General features: G+C 40.1%; 1 protein-coding gene across 3 annotated transcripts in view; it reads left to right on the top strand.

Annotated features, from left to right (window-relative positions):
* met (MET proto-oncogene, receptor tyrosine kinase) overlaps nt 1–27,404 on the top strand; it is a 99,864-nt gene that overhangs the window by 48,158 nt on the left and 24,302 nt on the right. For all 3 annotated transcript variants that reach the window (XM_057836279.1, XM_057836280.1, XM_057836281.1), the window contains exons 4-12: nt 1,830–2,033; nt 11,703–11,828; nt 11,961–12,137; nt 13,950–14,107; nt 14,467–14,584; nt 14,655–14,791; nt 18,749–18,913; nt 19,599–19,698; nt 26,638–26,847. In XM_057836279.1, coding sequence (XP_057692262.1) covers nt 1,830–2,033; nt 11,703–11,828; nt 11,961–12,137; nt 13,950–14,107; nt 14,467–14,584; nt 14,655–14,791; nt 18,749–18,913; nt 19,599–19,698; nt 26,638–26,847 — 1,395 coding nt within the window. The remainder of the gene's footprint in view (nt 1–1,829; nt 2,034–11,702; nt 11,829–11,960; nt 12,138–13,949; nt 14,108–14,466; nt 14,585–14,654; nt 14,792–18,748; nt 18,914–19,598; nt 19,699–26,637; nt 26,848–27,404) is intronic.

A 27,404-nucleotide genomic window follows, 5' to 3' on the forward strand; every position in this document is an offset into this window, starting at 1 on the left:
TATTTGGACTATAAAGCATCCATCTGACTATAAAATACCACCCACTAAATATGACAAGAAAACAGCATTTATTGATAGCTAAGCTGTATCGGACTATAAGCCGCAGTTGTCCTCACTGTATTATGGGATAGTTACACCAAAAGATATTAATCGGTGAGACTTTATTTGACAGGGGTGTCATAAGACTGTCTTAAGACCATTATAACTATGACACGACACTGTCATGAGTAGAGCTAGGCTGATATACTGTATATCAGGCCGATATATGGACTTTTTTCCAACATTGGCCCTTTGCCGATTGAACAAAACAAACAAAAAAAAAAAAGCACATTAAAATAGATTTTGATAAGGCATCTGTGTGCGCCACTGTAGCTGCCACTGACTGATAGTAGGCAACCCAGTAGGACCCTGCAGCGGCTTGAAGGCAGGCCGCTACAGGAAGCCTTTAGGCTTTCCTGTTTTGTAAATATTGTAAGATTTTTCTTTATCTTGCATCAGAGAATATGCAATGTTTCTTAGCCTTCAAATGTGTTTACTGAGTGATGCTTACACTCTAAATGTAACTTGTAGTGTTAGCATTAGCTTTAGCATGGCAAGCATCCTCTTAAACTCTCACTCTCATTTCATTACATCTCATTGTGACGTCCTGGTGGGTTTAATTATTAGAAAAAAATGGACTGTTCTTGCTGAGTGTGTATAATCATAAAAAGAAGTGCTGCGGTCATTGGTTTGGTAGCACTAGACCGAATTAATCCTTTAAGTCTCAGGTCATCATTGTAAATCTGAAGCTGTTGAACTTGAAGCATTTTTTTTAATCGGCTTTCATAATGTACAGTACGTGCTTTAAAAAAATGTGTAGTGGCTGACAAAATCGGCTAAAAAATGTTTTAGATATCGGCATTTAAAAATCCCATATCGGTCGACCTCTAATCATGAGCATTAATGAATGCTTATGACAGATGTGTCATCCGGCAAATTATCTCACTTTAGAATGGATGTAAAAAATCCGAGTTGCACATAATTGGAGTTAGTGACATAACTTGCCGGATGACACTTAATGACATCTGTCATAAGCATTCGTTAATGCCCATGACAGTGTCATGTCATAATTATGGCGGTCTTATGGCAGTCTTATGACACCGCTGTCAAATAAAGTGCTACCTATTAACCCAAATAAATCAACATATAAGCCGCACTTTTCAAAATGAGTGGTAGTGTTTTATAGTCCGGAAATTATTTGTGCTATATAAGTGCGTTTTAAATTCAGAAGCAAATTGAGAGTAGCTGTTCTTCCGTTCTATGGTTAGCTCACACACTTTTTGCAATCACAGGAGCCTTTAGAAAGTGATCTCTGGTCACTTGCCTTTCTTTAACTTGCTAGTCATTTTATCTTTATTGTTCATTAGCTGGTTGTTAATTTTGACTTCTCATAGTGTGTGCAACTGCACCTGTATGTCTTATGTTTCCCTGAGTTTTGTTGTGTGATAGACTGATTACAACGAGGCCAAGTTTTCCTTGTTTTTTTTCTTTTAAGTCAGCCTTCACCTTGTCCGCGTCACCGTGGGGCATCCATGAGTGTCATCAAATACCCCGCACTTAACGGGTCGCCATTGTCTTGACTACAACGGCGACGTGATTGGGTTTCACTTTTTACGCCCGCAGTTCGACGCATGCAAGATGATATGCCGGGCTTTAGTGTCAAAGACCAAATGAGGCCCGCAGATGCAAAAACATCTGAGCCCCTTCAAGAAAAGAAAAAAAAAAAATTTTTTTTTTCCCCACTTCTTATATCACACATTTGTATGATTGACGCTGTCATGTCTATGCAGAGTTCGTCAGATGAATGCGACCCACACGAGGGTATCCAAGAGGGCAAGGAAGGAAAATATCGTCTACAGGTGACCCAGTTTGTGCAGCGTCTGGACTACTTGCACAAAGAGCTCACAGGGACTCTAGTGACCTCTATCAAGGTGCTTCCCGTCCACGGACATGCCGTCGCCTTCCTGGGCACCGCCGACGGACGCCTCATTCAGGTAAGAGGGCCATGGCAGCATTGTAGCTGGTGGTTTTATGTCTTTGGAGGTAGCAATTCTAAAAGGTCTAGGAACCTCTCGGACAGTAGTTCTTTACTTGGGTTCGATCAAACCCCAGGGATTTGGTGAGTTAGTCTCGTGTTTGGCGAAGGTTACGTAAGACACGCAAGGCCCCATTTTCATATTCTGACTAAATCTAGGTATAGTGACGTTTTTGAACAGGTTTTTGACTGGTTTGCCCCAAATTTAAAGACTTCATTCCATTTCTTTCAATTGCTAGTCTTCTGTCCGATGGGAGGAGAAAGTGTTTTTCTTAGTGGAAGATTGATTCGCACTGGCTATGAGGAAGTACAGCAGACCTACAGTGTATCACAAAAGAGAGTACACAAGAAAGCCCGCAAACAGTTTACGAAAACATGTCAACATAGCACATGGATTACTAAAACCATGTCCAATGGTCTGATGACACGGGCGGGCTTTCTAGTGCACCGTCTTCAGAAGAGGCTTCCCCCTGGGGTGAAAGGCATGCACACCAATTTGATGTACAGTGTGGCGTATGGTCTGAGCACTAACAGGCTGATATCCCACCTCTTCAATCTCTGCAGCAATGCTGACAGCACTCCTGTAATGAGTCACATGACACTCTGGAGGGAAAATGACAAGCAGTACTCAATTTGGACATTTAGGGATATTTTTATATTAATGGCTATATTTTGAGGGGAAAATAAATTAACTATATTACCATATTGGCCAGAATATAAGACTCTGTTTTTTGTATTGAAATAAGACTGAAAAAGAGGAGGTCGTCTTATATTCGCGGTCTAGACATCATACCCATTCACAACGCTTGATGGCGCCAGATATCATTGAAGCGATGTTCTGTCATGACAGATCTCAGCTACGCTCCCCATTCACGACCCTAGATGGTGCCAGATACCATTAAAGCGATGTTCTGTCATGACAGATCTCAGCTACTCTCAAGTTTAACCAGTTTGCATTATTTTATTGCAATGTTGTTCCTTATTCAGATTTGTTTCAAGACTACAGTTACAGTTAGACTTCACTTTGATGGCTAATGCAGTTATTGCAATTTTGTTGCTTTATCACAATAGATTGGTTTATATACATTTCTAAAACCAGAAGTCATTCATTTAGGAATGTGAGTGAACTTTAGTTTACATATTTAAATGCTCAGATGTTAAGATTTGAATGAGGCGAAATAACGTTTTTTCTCTCAAATATATTGTTATACTCATTTGTTTCGGATGTACTGTAATTATTTTCTGTATAAAAATTCATTTGGTGTTCAAAAAGTCTTTTTTTTCAAACTTGAGTCTTGAAAACGAGGGGGTCGTCTTATAATCAGGTCTTATATTCGAGCCAACACTGTATATAAGCTGCACACAGACTATTTTTCATTGTGTCAAAGTTTCATTTTGTCAGTGTTGTTCCATGAAAAGATATACCGTACTTAAATATCTGCAGAAATGCGAGGGGTGTACTCACTTTTGTGATACACTGTATGTGCAGCGTGGACTCAAATTTTGACCTGTTTAAAAGTATGCTGTCAAAATGTGAAGAAATTTGAACAGGGATTCACTTACATATTAGCCTGTTAGCTTAAATATATCAGTGCTGAATTTGGGGAACGCACATGTGAGAGGTTCGGTACCTTTAGCAAGGTTTAAAAACACTGCTCTAGAAGAAGGGATTTTAAAATATGACAGAAAGTTCTTCACCAATAAACCAGTAACTTATGCAGGGCCCATGTGTGTTTTTTCCAACTATTGTGTTTATTTAGTTATTGGGTAATTTATCGAGGGCAAAGAAGATCTGGCATTGGTGTAGCTCTTTCCAGAGGTTTTGGGATGTTTTTGGAGCAGGTTTTGCAGAGCCGAACCGAGACCGTTTTGTTCCAGGAAATTCCATTTCCAACTTTATTTGGAAATGTTTGATAGGAAACATAATCCCCGCTTTTTGGGAATGACAGCCCTCAGCTTGACGTCTGCTCAGTGAGCCTCGTTGGTGCTCCACTCACGGCATGGTTAGTGTGTAGCGTGCACAAAGAGCAGCTGTTTGTTGGCGTTCGCACCTGCTGCCTTTCTTTCAGCATTTTAACGCATAAAGTCAGGAAGTACAAGTTGATCACTGTTGTTAAAGACGTAACTTCGGGTAAAGGCTTGCATGGCAAATCATAAAATTTTGCTGCCATGCTATGCCCATACGTGATGACCAAAGCTCGAGTTTAGTATTTTTTGTCTCTTATGTAAATTATTCTTTAGTTTTGGTGGCAGTTTTATAAAATCTCTCAGAAATGTTTAGCTTTTAAAGACCCTGGAAATGGTTCTTATGGCTGCTTCAAAGAAATATGGCATAATTTCTATGACTTTCTGTCCATAGCTTGTTATATTAAAAAGACTTCAGGGGCTGAATTTCCAAAACATTCCAGATGGCAAGGATCGCTTGACATTAAAATCGATCGTCCGGTTCAAACCAGAACAGCCAACTTCATGTGTTACAGTTTCTTGGACTTTTTATGTTCATCAACTCACACTAGAACTGTCTAACAACTTTTACGTTGTGCAGTCAGATTAGCTTTAATGGCATAATTTTACCCCTGTAAAATTGAGAGCGCAAGGAACCCAATAAATTAGACCGGTTACTTTTGACAAGTTTTAACCAAATTAGCGAACTTTCTTTGTCTTTTCAGGCATCACTTCTTGAAACTTTTTGCTGATCTCCTGATGGTAGACATGCTTGACCAAAGTAAAACTTGCATCAGATGCTGGATTTTTCCAAACATCTTGTTTACGCCACTGAACCAATGGCGGGTCATCAAACTTCGTTTCCCATGCTCAATGACTAAAACTCTAAATACATCCAAATTATAAGCAATCAAAGAAAATTTCTGGGACTAGACCGTCTTTGGACACCTGGAAATCCCAAAATGAGCCTTAAGAGCATCTTCGAATGAAACAGTATCCGAATGATTGTTCAATTGATAAATCTCTGGTAGTCCCAATACTTCTGTCTCTGCCTGGCATAAATGGACAGTTAATTTGACAGGACAGCTGCTGGAGAAAAACACACAGCAACAGCTGCACAGAACTCTCACTGAGTTGGGAATGTCGTGCGAGGGAACGTGTCAGCGAAGACCGCCGCTCGGCCATTAACGTGCCGATCACCGTGAACTCCCCCCAGCCCCCATCAAACTCACCCCTACGCAACCCGCCACTCCCGCCTCCTCCTATTGGCTATGCCATCCCGCCCTTTTCCATGCAGCTGTCGCTTCTTTCCAGCTCGCTTGTGTTTCACAAATGCGCAAGTTCATTCACCCTGTCCGTGCCACTGTGTAATGTAATGTGATTTAAACATACATTGAAATACAAAGTGATCCAAAAAATCTCAAAGTTATTAAAATATTATTCTAATTATGTCAAAATGTTATAGTATTAAATTAGGAGTTCACATCCAAAAATCCAAGATTTTTTAACTATTCATGGTGAATGACAGTATTTTATATTGTGATATAAATCATATAATCTTGAAAAGTATAACATTTTAATTTTGATAGTTCTATGCAGCATTCTTAAGGATTTTCTCTTTCAGACAATATTAGGACTTAAGATATGCGTATGTTGAGAAATAATTCATTTTGGACACGCTACATAAACAGCACAAATGTTATTTTATTGTTTTCTGTTAGGTGTGCTACAAAATCTTGACCTAAATACAAACAATATTAGGATAGTGATTCTTATATTGACACACAATTTTTACTGCGATCCAAAAATCAGATCAAATAATAATTTTATGGCATGCTGAGGCCACATTTGCTGACAACGGTGAAAAAGCGTGAGAACATATGGTTGCCCATATGTCGAGTATACCTTCTTCCCATTCAAGAATTTGTCGAAACGAGTACTTAGTATTTGTGTTTTTATTGAGTCTTTTATTACCTTTTCATTGCCTCAAAATACTTTTTGCATGTGTTTCCCTCTCATACTTTTAAGCATTGTCTTTTCTTGTGGTAGCTTTAAAGCAGATTGTTGATCTGTTGTTGTCTAGCGTATTTAAACCACCCTTATTTGATATTACTACGTTTAAGTATTTTCTCAAGGCATTTTTGGTATGTTCTGTCTGTATGCAACTAAATCACGTGTCCCCAACCACTGGGCTGAGGACCGGTACCGGTCCGTGGCGCATTTGGTACCGGGCCGCAAAAGAAATAATAATTCATTAACGACTGCATATTGGCCAAATTAACTTCGGCCCCTGCCCCCTAACACACCAGTATCCCTGTCTACTCTAGATATAATACTAAAGGATGGAATGTCGTCATAGGAATCCATTGATTGGACTGCTAGCTGTATATCTTGTTTTGTATATCTATGTGCGCTTGTCCTCGATAATAATGTCTGACATAGGGCGGGCGACTCACATTTGTTCCTGGAGATAATTACCCCCCCCCCCCACACACACTAGAACAACTGAAAAACAGACGTCTTTGGACAGATTTCTTAAGGGGAAAAGGCCACCTGACGAGCCAGAAGATAGGTCTACAACCTCGAAGAAAACTAAATCTACGCTACTTCCCAATCACTAAAGACCCACGAACTGCGAAGGAGTGGATTCGTGACCCGTTTGTGAATAAACCGAGTGATTCGAGCATGTCTGTGCACCAGGAGGATCAATTTGTAGAGATCACGAGTGACGGCGACCTTAAACGTAGGTTTGAGAAAACAACTCTACCGAGGTTCTGGATTCAAGTCATTCTGGAATATCCTGACATCGCTATAAGAGCATTGAAAACCGTGCTACAATTTCCCTCGTATCTGTGTGAAGCGGGCTTCTCTCACTCTCCCATCACACATTGATGAGACCATCTCGTCCCAACAAAACAAGCTCAGGCCTCCCACTGATTCAGCGGGTGACTTAGCTATATATTTTCCCTGCACTTAACACGACGTGGCTAAAAACAAATGTTATTTTATATTTGCTGTATTTTTCTGCCGCACATTGCCGGTGTTCTGACCAATTTTGCATGCGCGTAACGTTAAAAATGGCCGCGAATGCAGCGATTCCAAAGTAAATACCACAAACTTTCTTTAAAGAAAGGAATATTAACTTACGTTTGCCATGTTAGCTGCACACAACAACTGCACGCAGCTCTCTCACTTAACCCTTTAACACCTAAGCCTATTTTGGCTGAATTTGCATGCATTTGATGTTGCCTTTATATTTCAAAGAAAAAATTGTTTACAATGGCCACATTGGGTCCCTTTTTTCAGGACACCTTGAACTTCATGTCTAAACTGTTGTTTTCTTCACTGACCAATTATAATCCACATTTTGGACCCAAAAAGACAAAAAAAAAAATTCCAAAATCTTTTTTCAAAATTTGTAATGTTGACGTCCCATTGACAACCAAACATGCTCGACCAACCGTTTTGAAGCTTGATAATATTTATTCAACTTGTTAGGATAAACATTCAATAGAAAAAAATAAGATTGAATAGTTTTATGTTTGAGAATTCAACACAAACAGCAGGTATGGTCATAGGCGTTTTTGGCCTTTACACATACTATGGTCAAAACAGGTTATATAGTGTGCAAAATAGTGAGAAAAAAATTTATATATATCATCTAACACAAAAAGGGTTTGGAAGATATCTCTGTGAAGTTAGGTGTTGTACCCATCACCTTATCAAAAGTTTATACGTACATGCAGTCAAGCTTCTCGAACACACATCTACATAAAAATTGAAAAGATTATAGTGAAGAAAAAATATATATAACAGTGAAAAAAAGTATTTTAAAAAATATTGTCAAGTACAGTAGTTCAATTCAAATTTTTCAGGCATGCGACCCAATAAAGTTTTTTTATTTTTTATTTTTTATTTTTTATTTTTTTGCGCACTCAATAAAGCTTCTTCTTAAACAGGTCACGGAGCTGCGTCACACACAATGTCATACAGCCTTCTCTTTCGCCGTTTGCGCTCTACTGTCACTTCTACTCGCCGAGACGCCGATTCATCAGAGGAAAACAACGACAAATACGACTCATCTTCTTCCTTGAGTTAATGAAATAATGCATTAGCTTGTGCTAAATGTAGTTTTAGATTCATTCTGCACGCTTCAAAGTCGCTCGCTCAAACCAACCGGTGTTGTGCATTTTCCGGCACAACACCGGCTGTTGCTTGCTTCGCATGCCTCCCTTCCAATAGTTGGCGCCTCGCTCGGAAATTTATTAAAAATGATCACATTTGATTCGTCCTTCCTGACATCACAACGACTCTTGGGATAAGTAGTCTTTTGTGCTGCTTTTGGTTTTGAAAAAGGACAAGAAATGATGGAAATATGGAGATGGATACATGGTCCATGCAGCGTTTTAATGCATATTTATGAGTGCAATAAAACTATAACACTCAAATGACATTATCTCCCGTTTTTCTTGGCCGATTGACTTCAAATAAAAACTGGTGTGGACATCAACTTCCGCACTTTCAAACGAAACCAACCAGCAGTACGTGGGTGATGTAATTACAGCGTGACGAAGTTTCAAAGACGATATGCGTAAACGCGTCGCTGCCGACACGTTCGGTGTTAAAGGGTTAAGGACTTCGCCGTGTTGTTAAGCATTAATTTACGCCATTTTCGTGTCGCACATGTATGTTTATGATGGAAATAGTTTTTTAGCACCGTTGGATAACATTGAGAGTCCAACCGAATATAAAAGAGGGCTTTTTGATCGCCACAAAAGCTTTGGGAGAAAACACCGGTCTGTGAAAAAAAATAAAGACCCAAATCACACCAGTCCGTGGTGCAAAAAAGGTTGGGGAACCCTAAACTAAACAAAACAAGCTGAAAGAGCACGGTGGTGCTTTGGGTGTCAATTTTTTTTTTACTCCTCACGTCTCATCTCATCCTGTCTTTCCTAATAATTTTGCTTTTCCTGCTCGTTTTGTGAAATATCGACAGTGCTGTCATGCTCATTAACGTTCCTCTCGGGTTAAAATTGAAACATGTTTATGTCGCTAGAGAAGCCCTGGAAGCCCGGCAGCGTAACCATGAGACGTCACCGCCTTGCGACTTCAACAACAATGGCAACCTGCTAGTTAGACTAATTTTACAAATTGTATGAAAACAAAAACATCAAGAGGGGTTTCAATCTCAAATTATTTTAACTCATAATAACATTTATCTTTTACAAACTACAAGCCTTTCTTTCCGTGGATTCCTTTGATGAAACTACAGTAGTAACCAATATTGACGTATTTTATTCCCACTGTTTTTCCAACTTTTGAAAATTTTCAAGCTCAGAATCACTTAAAATGGCTTGTTTGGACATGAGTCCATAAGATTTTTTTTTTCTTAACATATTTAACCAATTTTGATCTAAGAGGTGAAATTTACAACCGGAACTGATTTCTTGTCCAACTTTTTATACCTTTCAAAGCCACATAAAGTACAAGCCCTGCAAATTGTCAGCTTAATGTTAAATTTCTTGGAATACTCCTTGGAACCTTTTAATGCATTGTATCATTTGCCATTTCAAATTTTTTGTCAATCAGTAAAAATGGTGGCGAGCGGTGTTTTTTTTTAATTTTTTTATTTGACAGTGTCCAACTTCTTTAATTACCGTAATTTCTGGACTATTGGGCACCCCTGATTACAAGCCTCACCCACTACATTTTCAAAGGAAAAAACCATTTTGTACATACATAAGCCAATAAGCCGCATGTGCCCACTTAGTAACATGAGATATTGACAAAGAAATAGAGTTTTCAAAATTTTAATAACATACCTTAACTTTTCGTTCCAAACAGTGCCAGCAAACACGGTAGGTATATAGCGGCGGCACGGAAGTTACATAGCATCAACACGGCGGTAACAGCACTAAGTGGGCTGGTTATTAAAAACATAAAAGTCTGTGTTAGCTATCTTCATCTTTCTCCTGTGCACTCAAACCATGGAAGTCTTCACCCTCAGTGTCGGATATGAAGACGCTCAGATACAACACACCACGCACCATCCAGTCTCTCCTTCGTTGTCGCCTTCAATGTCTCCCATATTGAGGCAAATTCACTCCTGAGCCCGTGCCATCCTCCTCGTCACGCAGCAGACTGGCCCCTCGAAACCTGTTGGTGATGGCGGACTTCTTTCACAGTACACCGCTTCACGCTGTCAGGCTCCCTCGGCATACCTGTGCAAAAGCTGCTCTTTGCATGCGGCAAGTCTTGGCAAACGATCTCTCGCTGCTAGACATCTAAGCTTCCATACAACTCGGATGGCCAATTTAATTTCTTCTAGCATTTTCCATGATGCGGGTCTGCCAATTCTACTCATGCACAAAGACGAGGGTCTGCCACCTCTATTCATGCATAACGCACAAAGTTAAACCACCGGTAGTAGTGCAAACTAGCGTCTACCTCGACGCATATATGCCACGTGTCTTACTCCCACATTCCATGCTCGAGCGCCCCTGGCGGCTGTCAGAAAAATGCACAAATTGGCTGCATCATTGCACACGCCGCAGGACCCAAAATGAGGGGAAAAAAGTAGCGGCTTGTAGTCCAGAAATTACGGTAGTTCAAAATGGCAGCTCTAAACCAAAATGTCGGACGCTTTGTTCAAATGTCTTGTTACTTGAGACTTTTTTTTGCGTCCTGTCACAATAGACATAATCACCCATTTTTGTGTCGATCGATCAAACTTGCATCGAGGGCAGATTTTTTTTTTTCTAATTATTTTGCTATTGAATAAATTTTGAGGGTCACATTTAGGACCTTTAAAATACATAAATTAATTACTTTTCTGGTATTGTATGGAGTAGGATTGACTTTTCTGGTATTGTATGGAGTAGGATTGTGGTGATATTTTAAGTGAACGCGATTGTCTGCATACTTCCTCATTCTCACACATATTGTCAAGTGTGCGACCTCCCCAGCGGTTCAACGTTAGCTTTGCTACATCGAGAATAATGGCCGCCTGGAGGAGTTAATGGTGGTGTGAATTACAGCTTATTGTATTAGGCGAGTTAAGGTGGGGGAGTGTTGGGGGTGCTGGTGTTTGCCGAACAAACAGTGCAACTGCTGTGTTATTCCCACAGAGCGAAGCAGAGGGAAAAATGTTTCCTGAGCACGGTGGTGCAGAGTCCGTGCGAGCAGGAAACTGAAATACAGCAAAAGTTGACAGCTTCAAACAATGAGCGACAGTCACGCCATTTTTTATCATTTTGTTCCTCGTGCAGGTGGTTGAGAAGTCGCTAGTTCACAACATACTGACACTTTTTCCATGCTGGACTGAGTTATTAGATAGATGTACTTGACAAAATATAAAGTGAAAGCTTTTGTTTTGATTTCATTGTTCACTAAAGGAACTCCAAGGTCTAAGACTTTGTACGTAAAGGCTCAAATATTGTTTTGTGACACTTTTGAAGAGGGTGCAGATTAATTGGAAGATATGAATTGATAGACAGAGTCAAATAGGCATGTATGGATGGGCAACACAGCAAGACAGACAGTCTGTGCATTTGGCACAGGTTCCTCACATGTGAGAGGTGCTTGTGTGTTCAGTTTACATGTTTTTGTGCATTGACGCATGGTGAAGAGCCTCTCTTGCGGTTTTACATACGTCACCTCATATGATTCTTTTGTGCCTCTTCAGGTGCGCTTTTCCCGCTTTGCCTCGCCACACGTCAGCCTGCGCTTGGACTCCCGACCCGTCACGTCCTCAGTTGCGCTGTTCGATGGCCAGGGTGCTGGAGCTCTATTATTGGCCACCGGAAACAAGGTGAGGTCATTGACATTTAACACAAACAAAATATGTACTGACTGTGAAGAACATTAATTAAAAGTTGTGACAGGTAGGGGATATACGGATTTTTCTACGTGAGTGCTGACTCTGAAATTTGAATTCTACCAGATCACCAAAGTGCCCCTGATTGGCCCGGGCTGCAATCAGTTGACATCCTGCACTTCCTGTCTCCTGTCTTCGAGGGTGACTGAGTGCGGGTGGTGTGACGGCCGCTGCACGCGAGCCCACCAGTGCCTGTCCCCTTCCATTTGGACGCAGGACTACTGTGCACCTGTTATCACCAAAGTAAATGCAGCAGACACAAGTAGATTGCAGAGATGCGCTTGTATCAGGATATAACCTGTGACAAGAATTAAGATAGAACCCCGGGCTGGGTAGGTGGGGGCTGTGGCTCTGGGGTGGCGCCGCGCGGCGTCTCCGCTCGTCTGCGTGGCTCTTACGAGTTTGGTGGGATTCGCGTGTGACTGGATGTTATTGGGCGCGCTCGGGTGGGGGACCCCGGTGCCAGGATTGACGATGGGGCAGCGTAGGGTCGGTTGCCGACGGGCTTACTCTCACAAGGGATTCACACGATTATTGGTTTCGAGATCACAGAGCTGATTTGTGTATACTCCACCCCCTCCCAATCACTTTGCTTATAGACTCCCTCCACACCCAATTTAATTTAACCAGGAAATAATTTAAGAATCTTCTGGAATGTAATTTGGACCGGGAAATAACATAGAGTCCAAAGTAACTAAGACGTATTGCGTATGCCTCGAAAAAATTAATAGTGAAATGTTAAGCTGTATATTAAGATTGTACGCAACCTCAATAGTACAGGGAGAAACTTGAATTAACCCAAACCTGCCAAGAATTAAGAAGTTACTTGAGTTCGGAGGCAACAGGTGGTAACGTAGATCAAGAGGTAACTTTAGTAAGTTGACATGGAGGTAACTGAGTAGTAACCTGTTCCGGAAAAATAACTTGAGGCCGTCAGTAACTCAGGAGTAATATGGAATGACTTGCACCTGTATATATTTTACGTTGTGATGTTATCAAGTGAAAATCTAAACAAGGAATTTACTTGCAGTCAGTAGTAACCTGGAATTCACAGGCGCTAACTAGTACCGACAGTAAAAGTAAATGGGGTGCAGTGGATGATTGGTTAGCACGTCGCCTCACAATTCTGAAATAAATGGTGCAACGTGAATGCTTGTTTTTGTACCCAGCGATTGGCTTGCACCCAGTTAAGGTTGTACCTCTCCTCCTACCCATATTCAGCTGGGATAGACTCCAGCACCCCCATAACCCTTGTGAGGTTAATCGGTACAGATAATGACTGACTGAATGAATGAGGTAATTCGTAACCACCATGTAACCTTGGTGACCACTAAATCAAAGCCGAACGTGCATACATGTGCATTTTAGGCAACAGGACACTGCCTGTGTTTGATGTGTTGAGTGCAAAGAAGCGGCGTGATGCCGTCACAAAGTCTGTTCCCAACCGTCTCAGATGACCTGTGTGTGGAATGCTTCTTATGAAAGTGTTTGGACAGTATTCCATCAAGTAGTATTCCGTGGCCTATTTCCAGCTCTAATGGAGCTTCCCCGCCGACACCAGTGTTGTTCTTGTGTCTTCCACGCCGAGAGAAGATCTAACTGCTGCTGCTTTCTTTTGGAATGCAAAAAAACCTGAGAAAACACTTTTCATCTTCTTTTCGGAGACCATCAAACATACAACATTAGCAACACCTGCACAAGCTAATCATGTCCAACTAAAACACAAACTTACTGAACTTTGTTCTTACGAATTTCGTTTTACTCTTTGAAGAACCTATCAGCAATTTAATAATGCTAGAAACATTTCAAAATATTTGTTTATAGACAAAAGCAACCAAAGTGGTCCAAATGAATTTCAAAAAAGTAAAATTTGCACACCTTGGAGCAACTTGAGAAAAAAGTATAGAAAGTAACTTGATCTAGAAATTATCCCATAGGTAACAAAAAGTTACTTTTACCAAGAAAGGAAGTGATTTGCACTTGGTGAACAGCACTGAAAGCCAAAGGTTCTCTCTTCAAAGAATTCCAAGGTGTGTGATGGGAGTGTTTTCCTAGGTGTCTCCGTCATCCGGGCCTCTCCGTGGCACCACAGCGGTGACCATCCGCGGCCGTAACTTCGGCTTCGACAGGACAGAGCGCTTCAAGGCAGCGTTGGTTAGCGTGGAGCTGGCCGGCGCCCCCTGCAAACTCCCTAGACAGGACAACCTCAACAGGTCTGTGTGTGTGCGTGTGTTGATGTGACAAAGAGGTCCTATAGGAGCAGCTTTAATGGAGCTTATTGTGTGTGTGTTAAAGAAGGAATGTTAAGAAGCCCCCCAGAATCCCATCCCCCATCGCATCCCAGATTTCCACATTCAGCACATGATTCCGCTAAGTGGAAAATTGCTGGGAAAAAACTCAGCATCCTGACTTCCCGCATTTGTTAAAAAAAAATCCAACAATTAAAAAGCCAGAAAACACAACTAAAACCACTTCCCAGTCTTTCCCAATTGCATTCCTCTAGAACGTGATGATGATTAGATTAGGAGCACACTAAGTTCTGTGTCTTGTGGGGGTGTTGTTGTGTTTTTAGTTGGACTGAGATGCAGTGTTCCCCCGTCTTCACTGGGAACTTCACCCCGACTGGACATGCAGTCAAGGTCACCAGTGGACACAAAATTGCAATCATGGAGGGCGCCTTCACCTTTGTGGTAAGAGTGGTGGCGCACTTTCATAAAGTAACCAAGTCAAGTCACATTCAAGCATGATCTCTGAATTCAGAATCCAGTGATCGACAAAATCTTCCCGACATTTGGCCCAAAGTCCGGTGGCACTATGCTGACCATCAGGGGTTCCTTTCTGGACACTGGCAACAAAAAAGAAATCACTGTGGGCACAGCCACCTGTGTCATCCAGAGGTAAGTAATGTACAGTGGGGTAAATAAGTATTTAGTCAACCGCTAATTGTGCAAGTTCTCCCACTTGAAAATATTAGAGAGGCCTGTAATTGTCAACATGGGTAAACCTCAACCATGAGAGACAGAATGTGGAAAAAAACCCAGAAAATCACATTGTTTGATTTTTAAAGAATTTATTTGCAAATCATGGTGGAAAATAAGTATTTGATCAATACTAAAAGTTCATTTCAATACTTTGTTATGTACCCTTTGTTGGCAATAACAGAGGCCAAATGCTTTCTGTAACTCTTCACAAGCTTTTCACACACTGTTGCTGGTATTTTGGCCCATTCCTCCATACAGATCTCCTCTAGAGCAGTGATGTTTTGGGGCTGTCGTTGGGCAACACAGACTTTTAACTCCCTCCACAGATTTTCTATCGGGTTGAGATCTGCAGACTGGCTAGGCCACTCCAGGACCTTGAAATGCTTCTTATGAAGCCACTCCTTTGTTGCCCTGGCTGTGTGTTTGGGATTATTGTCATGCTGAAAGACCCAGCCACGTCTCATCTTCAATGATGGAAGGAGATTTTCACTTAAAATCTTTCGATACATGGCCCCATTCATTCTTTCCTTTACAAAGAGCCTGGTCCTGGTCCCTTTGCAGAAAAACATCATCCCAAAGCATGATGTTTCCACCCCCATGCTTCACAGTGGGTATGGTGTTCTTCGGGTGCAATTCAGTATTCTTTCTCCTCCAAACACGAGAACCTGTGTTGTACCAAAAAGTTCTATTTTGGTTTCATCTGACCATAACACATTTTCCCAGTCCTCTTCTGGATCATCCAAATGCTCTCTAGCAAACCGCAGACGGGCCTGTACGTGTACTTTCTTCGGCAGGGGGACACGTCTGGCAGTGCAGGATTGGAGTCCCTGGCGGTGCATTGTGTTACTGATCGTAGCCTTTGTTACTGTGGTGTCAGCTCTCTGTAGGTCACTAGGCCCCCCCGTGTGGTTGTGGGATTTTTGCTCACCGTTCTTGTTATCATTTTGACGCCACAGGGTGAGATCTTGCATGGAGCCCCAGATCAAGGGAGATTATCAGTGGTCTTGTATGTCTTCCATTTTCTAATAATTGCTCCCACAGTTGATTTCTTTACACCAAGCGTTTTACCTATTGCAGATTCAGTCTTCCCAGCCTGGTGCAGGTCTACAATTTTGTCTCTGGTGTCCTTCGACAGCTCTTTGGTCTTGGCAGTAGTGGAGTTTGGAGTGTGACTGACTGAGTTTGTGGACAGGTGTCTTTTATACCGATAATGAGTTAAAACAGGTGCCATTAATACAGGTAACGAGTGGAGCCTTGTTACACCTCGTTAAACCTTGTTAGAAGAAGTTAGACCTCTTTGACAGCCAGAAATGTTGCTTGTTTGTAGGTGACTAAATACTTATTTTCCACTCTAATTTGGAAATAAATTCTTTAAAAATCAAACAATGTGATTTTCTGGGTTTTTTTTTCTATCTTCTGTCTCTCATGGTTGAGGTTTACACATGTTGACAATTACAGGCCTCTGTAATCTTTTCAAGTAGGAGAACTTGCACAATTGGTGGTTGACTAAATACTTACTGTATATGCCCCACTGTACTTCACACACTGAGGGCCCAATTTACTTTAAGTTTGCTGGTGCGAAAATTTGTGCAAACTTGATCAGTCAGGCCAACGGCTTTGGAAGCTTATCCACTAACCTGGTGCAACCAGTGTAAAGTTTAAACAGCACATCTGAAAAGCAGGCACACATTGTAGATTTTCGAAATGCCAGAAAAAATGTTACCACGATAAGGCTCCAGCACCCTGCAACCCTGACAGAGAAAGCAGTGTTGAAAATGGAGTGATGGAAGTGGTCCATTCAGCTATTCTGAGCATCGCAATGATTTTAGGGCTGACTTGAAGCCAGTCACAGAAAAAAAAACATGTTTTATCATTAATACAGTAGCAAAATTCCCTCAAACTCATTTTAGCATACCATGACAATGGAGATCAGTTTTTCAGGCATTCTGTCAAAGGTTTTAAATGCCCTAGAAGTTACTTATTTCAAACAAAAGATGACTTTAATTGTTAAACATTGTCTGGCTTCCAAAGAATAAAGCAATAGATTTACTACATACAGGTAGTCCAAACGAACGAGATCCGTTCCTATTCTTGCGACGTAACCTGGATTTCCACGCAGGTTGGAATGAACCCTTTAAGTACCCTGAATCTCAAAATCATTATCCAAAACCAATTAATATATGTCATATTTTTTAAAATTAAGTAAAAACTCAGATAGATGGATACATAGGTAGTTATTTCTTCCCTCCCTTAACATCCATCACACCATAGTTCTTCTTACAACTGACATTTATTTATTTATGTATTTATGTATTTATTTGTTTGTTTATTTATTTATTTATTTGTTTATTTATTTATTTATTATTAATATTTATTTACACACATTTAGAAAATACAATTATGACAGAGCATACAATAATGCTATAAAGTAAATCAATAGAGACATACAGGGGTTGGACAAAATAATGGAAAAACCTTAAAAAAAAAAAAATAATAATAATAATAATTATGTAGGGTGTAGGTCTGCCTTTTGCAGCAATTGCAACCTCAATTCTCCAAGGTATTGATTCATGCAACTTGTGAATTGTTTCCATAGGGATTTTAAGCCATTCTTCAGTTAGAATACCCTTTAACTATTTTAGAGACGATGGCGGTAGAAATCGGCGTCTTATTTGAATCTCTAAAACTGACCATTAATGCTCAATAATGTTGAGGTCTGGGGATTGTGCCGGGCATAGGGGTGCCCAACTTCATTAGAATGTTCCACATGCCAATCTTTAATAATGATGTTCAATGATTATGATGCCAAAACGTTTGGTGTTTCCATTATTTTGTCAACAGCTTCATTCACTTACAAAAACATACCTCAATCGCTGCACAGTAATACAGAGGGAAATAAGGTCCAAATCTTGGGCAATTCAACAAGAAAAACTGCAGCTATGAGTGGCACCGGTTCAGCGGTGAAAATGAACGCTGCTCAGAGCTAACGGGGGGCATCACCGAGCCTGCGTCGTTTACCGTTTTCCTGCTTTCTTGTAATGTTAACTGGCGTTCACCCCCGCTTCCCAATGTGTAAACAAAGCTCGAAACTAACAGAAAGTAGCGCTGGCGTGACATCAAACAAGTCCGAATGAAACAGAGGAAAGCGGACCGCACATATAGTATAATGAAATACCAGGTATGCATTGCAATTAGAGATCAACCATTTACTAACTAACAAAATTAAATGACAAATAATATGCTGTACTTACCATCAATGCTGAGAGGTGGCGGACAATATACTTAACAAAAAATAAAACACTGGAGACAATACAGCTGACGAGAATCTGGCGTCGTAAAGTCGAAATCACATAAGTCAGGTACGTCGTAACCCAGGCAATACCTGTACTATGTAACATAATCATATGTTTGCTTGCCCTTTATAGCTGCACTCACAATACCATCACTTTAAACTTTGATTTGAATGAAATATAATTATACAATCATAGCACCGCTATAGATAGATAGCATTTTGTTTTTTGTTCTTTTTCTCGTCTGTCTGCTCCTTTCCTTTCTGTCCCCCTATAACCCCTTCGTGTAAGCTGCTTTCTCTTTTAAATAAAATACATGAACAACCACAATGGGAGTATACCAACCTTCCATATCGCATAATAAAACTGTTCAGTCTATAAGGGCACCCATTCTCCGTGTCTAAGCAGCTGAACAGGACAGGTAAAAAAGTAAAGAAAAGAAAAAAAACTTTGCTTCGCAAATACTGTACGACGATCTCATAAATAAACATGGCCAACTCCACCTCTGGATAGATGGATTAAGTACAAGCTATTTAGGATCCTTGGAAACCAGACTCTAATTTGCCATATTTGATGCTCGCAGTCTTTCGTCGAACATGCTGATCTGCAAGACACCGCCTCACACAGTCCCGTCAGCACAACCCGTCAAGCTGATGGTGGACTCTGTGGAGCGCCATGCCCCCTCCCTGTTCACCTATAACCAGGACCCCCTCATCAATAGCATCCAGCCATCACGCTCCTTTATCAGGTAGAGTATGTTTATTAGTATTACTACATCCATAAAGGAAGTGTATACATGTTTGCACCCCTAATACTATTTTATTTAGTTAGATTACATGAATATTTTCTATGTTCAACCAACACATATTAGTCAAATTTCATTTTATGAATTTAATTTATTTAACATGTATTATATGCCTTTTGAATTGTTGTTTAACTGTAACTACGTTTATTATCGAGCCGTTTGTTTCTTCATTTAATTGTGTTTATTTATTATTTAAAGTAAATACATTACAATAATTTAATGTTTGTTTACACCATTTGGTCCATGCAATTGTAATTTTAAAAAATGATTACGTAATTTGACTTTTTACTAAACAAATCAGATCGTCTTTTTTCAGCATTTATCTTTGTGTTTTAATACAATGTTTCTTGAGCTTATTTTATAAATGTATTGTAGTATATATTAATTGGACCAAATGTTCTACATGACCAACAAACTAATTTCTTGTTATTTAGTGTGTGTGACATGTTTTCTACATCGAAAAGTCGACTTTTGACTGACCGTCTTTCTGACAGCTCAAAGAGGAAGCGTGTGGGAGTTGATGAGGGGTTAAAAACGCTAATGCTAACACGTCTGGCTCCCTGCGGTCATCTCACGTATCACCGAGATGGAACGATGCTAATGCTTACATCCGCTCATGCTCCCCCAGTGGTGGCTGCACGCTGTCGGCTCACGGTTTCTTCCTACAGTCGGGCCTCCAGCCTGAGATGGTCCTCACCACTGGACAGGATGCTGTTGTCTTCCACGTGGTGAGTACTTCAACGCAAAGGGTTAGGGTTCTGGAAGTTACCTGATTGTGGGAGTTTATTTGCCCAATCAGATTTTAGCCTCTGGTATTCCCATTCCCTTCTTAACATACTCAGGACATTCACAATCTGTAGTTCTTGCTGATGTCAAAAAAGAGCACTTTAACAATGGGACTATTTTTTTTAACCAGTATTAGAATTAGAATAGATTTTTTGGGGGGGGGGGTCTTTATTATTCTCATACAGTACAAGCAAGTGAGGTTTTAACCTTTTTTTTTTTTTTTTTTTTTTTAAAGAAAAAAGACACAAACAAAAAACACAGCAACAGATATACTCATCCAAACAGAAAAAAAACTCAATCCCAATTCCCCACGGCACTAATCTCCAATATGTTATTATTTATTCAATTTTTTCCCAAGAGATCCTGATCAAGAGAAAAAGATAAATATACAGTATATTGTGTTTTTTTTTTAGGCAGAGCTATAAAAATCCACTTAAGGATGACAATCTGTGCATCTGACATATGACAAAAAAGGGTTCCAAGCATTCTCAAAGGACCAAGCAGATCCACAGCGCGTTTCTCAATTTGAGAAAATATACCGTATTGGCCCGAATATAAGACGGTGTTTTTTGCATTGAAATAAGACTGAAAAACAGGGAGTCAATTTATATTCGCGGTTTAGACATCATACCCATTCACGACGCTAGATGGCGGTAGATATCATTGAAGCGATATTCTGTCATGACAGATCTCAGCTACTCTCAAGTTTAACCAGTTTGCATTAATGTATTGCAATATTTTTCCTTATTCAGATTTGTTTCAAGACTACAGTTACAGTTAGACTTCCCTTTGATGGTTAATGCAGTTATTGCAATTTTGTTGTTTTATTTATTTACATTTCAAAAACCAGAAGCCATTCATTTACGAATGTGATTGCACTTTACTTTACATATTTAAATATTCAGATATTAAGATATGAATGAGGCAAAATAACATGCATTTTCTCTCAAATATATTGTTATAATCATTTGTTTCGGATGTACTGTAATTATTTTCTGTCTAAAAATTAATTTGGTGTTCAAAAAGTCGTTTTTATCAAACTTGAGTCTTGAAAAAGAGGGATCGTCTTATAATCAGTTCCGTCTTATATTCAGGCCAATACGGTACGTAGCATCTCTTTAGTCCAATAGGCTTGCGTAGGTGGGACTGAAGACTTCTATCTCAAAAGAATTAGCCTCTGAACCAGCAAGGTTGAGAATGCTATGAGGTAGAATGGTAAGCAGATAGAAAACGTACAGCTGGAACAGGGGTCGCGTTAACCGAATATTTTCCGTCGTTGACCGGTTTTTTAAAACGGTGACAGAAAAAACTGAAGTCCATCCGTCATTTTGACAGGTTGCAATTCACACCCCAGACCACAGGGTGGCGAGTGAGCATATTAATTAGCTATTGTCTCTCTTGATGCATGACCTCGTTGGCCTTACTCGGAAAAATGTCAAGGCAACTGAGTGTTTGCCTGGCACGGCCAGACTGTTCTCCCTGTATTTTTCAAACACTGAGAGAAAAGTCTGGGACACAGCCTCTCGAGTAGGTGCAAAATCAATCGACAAATCAGATTTGTTTATTTGCGTGACGTGTTCTTCACGAGCAACGTCACTCTTGCGCGCCGAAAGTCGTCTCTACATCAACACGGATGGCGACGGGAGAGCCGAGAATATGTTCCAATCTGCGGTAAATTCAGTTTTAAATGAGCTAAAACACATCGACACGAGTCATTGACAACAGTCTGTCTCGCGCTAGCCATGTTGAATAAACTCCGTTCTCCTCGTATGTTTACTTCCGCGCGCAAGTCCCTCTTCCTGCCCTCGTCGCTTTGCTAACGGCACGTCTGCCCGTCGCTGATTGGTGCACTCCGCTGTCTGTTTGCCTCTTGTTAAGCTTGTTCGGATGGAATATTAATTAAAAATGAATGAAAACTAAATACTATTGAATATGTCATTATTATCATTTTAAAAATGTAAGTGACGGGTAAAAATAGATTATGACCGGATTTTTATGACACTGTCAGTCAAAATGACAGACAACGAAAAAGTCTAGCGCAACCTCTGAGCTGGAACCACACCAAACGGAGCAGTCAAGGGATTTTGAGCAACATCTATCTCTGTGATCTTTGATAAGACAGCAAAAATGTCGGACCAATATGAAGTTAGAGAAATGCATAACCAGAACATGTGTTCATAGTCGGCCAGAGCCTGCTTACGTTGTTCACAAGTAGAGGAGACCGTATCAAATCATTTGGTCAGCCTAACTTTGGTATAATAGACTCTGTGTAGTATCCTACACTAAGTAAAACTGTGTTTAGCAAAGATTGAGGATTTGTGTGTCCTGTGCAAAATTTCTCCAGAACCAGATAGCTTTTAAAGTTAGCTGTGATGACGTTGCCATTTTTTTGTCCTCTGGTTGGTCATAGCAACACCAAGTGCATTATACTGTATATACAGTCACAGTAACTGGAGGTACAGTAAAAGCTAATAGAAAATTAACAAGTAACTTGGTAGCACCCAAGACTGACACAAGAAGTATCTCATACCAGAAAGCGGCTTCCTACTTATTTTGATCCAGGATCCAAATGAATATCAATACCTGTTCCATGTGTTTCTCCACTCATTCCAACTATCAACTTGCCTTAGGACTTTTCAGTGATTACTCAAAACAAGAACTTCCCGCTGGTGACCCAGCAGAAGCCTCTAAAGATGAATAGCAATAGGAAAGGAAATGAAGTGTAGCTAAGCACGTGCGGAGCATGGAATTGTAATCAGCCATCCTCACTCCCACTTGGAGGAGAAAAGACTCCAGTGTGTGCATGTGGATGGAAAAGGGCTGAAGTTAAATGGAAGACGGGATAGTGCAATACAGGAAACGTCTGCTCAGCTTGTCATTCAAGTCTAGCAGCTCGGTGAGAGCTTTAGGATGTTCTGCATCTCCTCAACCTCACCGGCCACACTTTATACTACTTATATTTCTCTCACGCACACGCGTGAGACATGGCTGAATGAGAGCCCATCGGGCGGGGTTTCTATTGGCAGCTATACCACTCGCTTTGAATTCCGTATGGCCTTCAAGACAAAAAAATCTGAATGGACTAAGTGAAATGGGAAAAATTTATTGATTACACATTCAGAATTCATTATGTATCGATCATTTGTTTCATGATCAGTTAACTTGGTCTTTGTGATACAAACAATATTATACAGTTATTCTATCCTGAAATTTGATAACTCATATCCATCAGTATATCATATCATAGTCACGTCAGGTAAAAATGTTTTGGACCTATCTTTTTAAAAAAATAATATTTATGAATAAATATATGAAATTCAATTTAAAATAGTTTAATATCCCTAAAATCAAGATGATTTATTCTTTATTCCATTTTCTTTGTGACAAATTTCGTTTTATTCATTCATTATAATGAGTAAATTTCGGAAAATTGAAATGCATTGTTTAGCAAAGGATTGATCGAAGAATTTCATTCATTTCATTTTCATGGAATGCGGCTTTTATGCAAAATTAAAACAGTATAAAATCAATTGAATACATAAATGACTTAATTATTATTGTTTTCAAGAGTTTGCAAAATTCTCAAAAAAATAGAACTCTAAAATGCAATTTTAAATAATTTCATTTGATGATAAATGTATTAATAATTTTGTGTCAATATTAAATTAAATATAATAATAATTTATGATTTTTGATTTTATAATCATAATTTATTACGTTTGCAATCATCGCATTTTTAACATTGATTTGATTAAAATATGTCTTATCATTTAACCTTTGTTTTTTCTAATCAGGGCCCAAAAAAAGTCCTCAAAATGACTATTCCATTTGCCCATATATCATCGTATCAAGGTTTCAGCATGAATTTCCTCTGCAAAGGTGCATTATTCATATTGTTTCTAACTGTGTACGCGTTCCTAATGAAGTGTCTGGTGAGCACACAGGAAGTTCCTCTGCGTTGTACTTGTCACGATCCAGCAAAGTATTCCTGTATAAAAACACCCTAGTCTCACGCTGATTGACTTACACACTAGTTGGTGCTCCAAAGATGTGTTAAGGGAAAATGAGAAATTTTATTGGCCACTCCACTCAAGACTCAAGAACATTCTGCATTAATACTTCTTTTTACCTTCTTTTTGTTGTTGAGGCCTCCATTAAATGCCGCTGTTGTCTTCTCGGAGCACAAGAACATGCAAGCACATGCATGCTACAATGACAAGTCAACATGACTAAGTTGTGTGTGCAACCAAGAAGTAACTTGTACCTGGAACTTGTTACAACGGTAACCTGCACCTAGAATGTATTTGAGCAAGGAATTAACTTATAAGTAGCTTGTAATCAAAAGTAGTTGCCCACACAGAGTTAGATAAATGTGTGTGCACAAATACATGTACGTGCATGGGTGTGTTTGCCCGCAGGAGGCTATATGGAAGATGTTCTGCTACGCTCTATGATGATCTTATCCATCACCGGGCTCCTGTCGAGAGATAATTTGGGAATTTGGCGAACAAACACACTATGACATGTCATCTCACACTCACACACACATGTAGACTGATGGCCGCTGTTTAACCTGGGCCGATGTGGTTTTCTACTTCCTGTGGGAAAGCGTTGGGCTGTTTTGTCTATTTGCGCTATTACCAGGTTCATTTATTAGGCTAAAAGATTTGTTTTGGAAGTTCCTCCTTTCCCCAGAGGAAGGCTGAGTGCTTTGCTTTGCCTTGGAGGAGGTCATTTGCATACCTCACAGAGAGTGACGTGTCAGTTAACACTTAAAGTTGTATGATTATTTTTTGGGGGCGAAAATTGTTTAAGTGCTGGGCAGCACCTGCTTGGCGATGATGTTCTTCGGAGATCTCAAACCATGCAGAGAAGTGTGAGAGTGTTGGAACTTTAGGGTTACATGAGTCACTGAAGTGTGAATATGAGGGTATTTTGCAGTGTGTGACAAGTGTATTAAAAACCAGTCCAAAAAAGAGCATCCAGTATCATGACTCTTTTAGTTTCAGTGAGTTCATTCCATATGTGTGTATGGTATGGTATGGTATGGTATGGTATGGTATGGTATGGTATGGTATGGTATGGTATGGTATGGTATGGTATGGTATGGTATGGTATGGTATGGTATGGTATGGTATGGTATGGTATGGTATGGTATGGTATGGTATGGTATGGCATGGTATGGCATGGCATGGCATGGCATGGCATGGCATGGCATGGCATGGCATGGCATACAATAGTATGGCATAGCATAGCATAGTATACTCTTGAGAATGACCACATTTGCGTGTGATGTGTATGACAATATCAAAACAGCAAACAAATAATCATAACACTTGTTTATCTACAGTAAATATTTACTTTGTCGAGATTACAGCTTCATCTTACTGTTGTGATATATCAAGATGATGATCGGATTGTATGATTACAGGTAGTCCCCGGGCTACGACGTACCTGACTTGATTTCGACTTTACAATGCCGGAGTCTCGTCCGCAGTTCTGTCTCCAGTCGTTTTTTTTCTTTTTTGTCGCATAACCAGTACCTAGTTAATATCAGGATCCCTTCCTCCCCCAGCAGCGTCGCCGCCATTCTGCAGTTCCTGACGGCGTCACATCCCACTCCCTTGTTCTTATACTGCTGCTTCTCACCTGGCGCGACTCCTCTTGCGAGTCCAATCCGCTTTTTTGAGTTCGGACGGCGGGCCCGCGTTAAGTGAGGCAGCGCTAGCGACCTGAGCAGCCATGATATCCCCCTTCTCTCGCCTTTCTACTCTTTGCACAGCACCCATTTCTCTCAGCAAGACGACTCACTCGCGAGTAAAGCCTGAATAGTCATTCAATATAACGGCATTTAACACAACGTACCTCACAGTATCTTATTTTCTTACTTTATATTTTTAATATGACGTATAGTACATGTTTTTGGACAGTTATATTGTACTTAGGGGGTACATAAAGGGTTAATTCCAACTTACCCGGAAATTCGGGTGACATTGCCAGCCTAGGAACATAACTCGTTGGTAACCTGGGGACTACCTGTATGATGTCATTCGCTGCCACTGACCATGATAAACATCAAATCCCCTCTATGTTTGTTATCAATATAAAAATGATTTTAAAAAAATATATAGATGTGCATTTGGAAGAATGGCGCGCTAAAAAAATTCCTAACACCTTCGTGTAAACGTTTAAAAAATGCAAAGTATGTTAAAGGGTGAAAAGGATCTGCTGGAACGTTCCTTCTGCCTCAACTTTCCCACAAACATGAAAGAGATTTCACATATCCTGTCCAGCACCAGTGGAGGTTCCTGCATCGTCCGTTTGGGCCAGGTTGAGAAAACTACTATTTTCCCTTACAATATGAACATTTAGCTGTAAAACCAAGCACAATTGTGCATTGAAAATATCAACAATGGAGTAAATGTATCATCTGACAGGACAAAGACGTGGATAAAAACTAGCCTCTTCATTCATCTACTTGATATACTAGGGGCAAAAGTTCCTTTTTTGTTTTCTCAAGGCACAAAGGAAGCGCTATACAAAAAAGGGCATGTCTGGAGGAGTTTAGTGTGGAAGAATTACCTTGTCAGTCCCAAAAAGCTGTTTTTACTACAACACAAATCCACAATCACTTAAAAGCTTTTTCTTAAAGAGTCAAGCTGTCCATTACCTCAATGAACAAAAGTTTTTAGATGGGCATTTCACTTGTTTCGCACGTTTGTACCATCAGAAAACAAAGTAAAATGAACACAACATAAATTCTACTCTCTCTTGTGTGTCTCTGCTGCTAATATAGAATATGGGTGAATTGTAATATACATGATTTTTCTTGTTATCAAGCCTGTAATTCATTTTGTCCCCTGAACAAACTTTTTCCCCAGAGTTGTGTGTATGGCGAGAACCGCACCTCCATCCAGTGCACCACACCCTCCCTGGCCAAATTGGCTCTGCCGCCGCCAGTGGTAACCAAAGTTGCTTTCATTCTGGATGGATACCCCACTGACCAATGGGATCTGATCTATGTGGAGGACCCCCTTTTCCAAGACCCCAAACTTACGTCCAAGGACAATAAGAGCGTTTTGGAGCTCAAGGTGAGGCATTGTTGGTAATGTTTAAAAATTAAGCCTCTGAAGCTAGTTTCATTTAGCAACACGACATTTGGTATGTACAGTATTGTGAGTTGGTCCAAAAAATGTCTTTAAAAAAATCATGCCAGAAATGACAGAAATCCTGGATTTTAGTGTTTTTAAGCAGCCTGTTTTATTTGCTATTTATGGTGAGCTTTGCCACCTGCTCTTAAAACAAAAAATATCAGCTTCTGCAGCCATTTTGACTTTAGTTATGAACATGAAATTTGGTAAACATGACTATCATGGTAACAACTGCAAAAAGTAAAAGAGCAATGCACAAAGAGACAGGTATTCTGCCATTTTGATTTGTAGCAGATGTTTAAGGTTCACTTAAAGTGCGTATGACACCAAAAAGCATGTTTATTTCATATTTCACGCGGTGTTTTATGCTCCTGAATGAAATGGATCACTTGGATGTGTGTGGAAGCGATCGTTTCATATATTCAATTTTTGAATCCCACGCCATGAAAATGAGTGACTTCCGACTCCAGTCTCGAGTTGAGAAAGAGGGCGCTGTG

The sequence above is a fragment of the Corythoichthys intestinalis genome, chromosome 5 (genome assembly GCF_030265065.1).
Source record: "Corythoichthys intestinalis isolate RoL2023-P3 chromosome 5, ASM3026506v1, whole genome shotgun sequence".
Lineage (NCBI taxonomy): Eukaryota > Metazoa > Chordata > Actinopteri > Syngnathiformes > Syngnathidae > Corythoichthys > Corythoichthys intestinalis.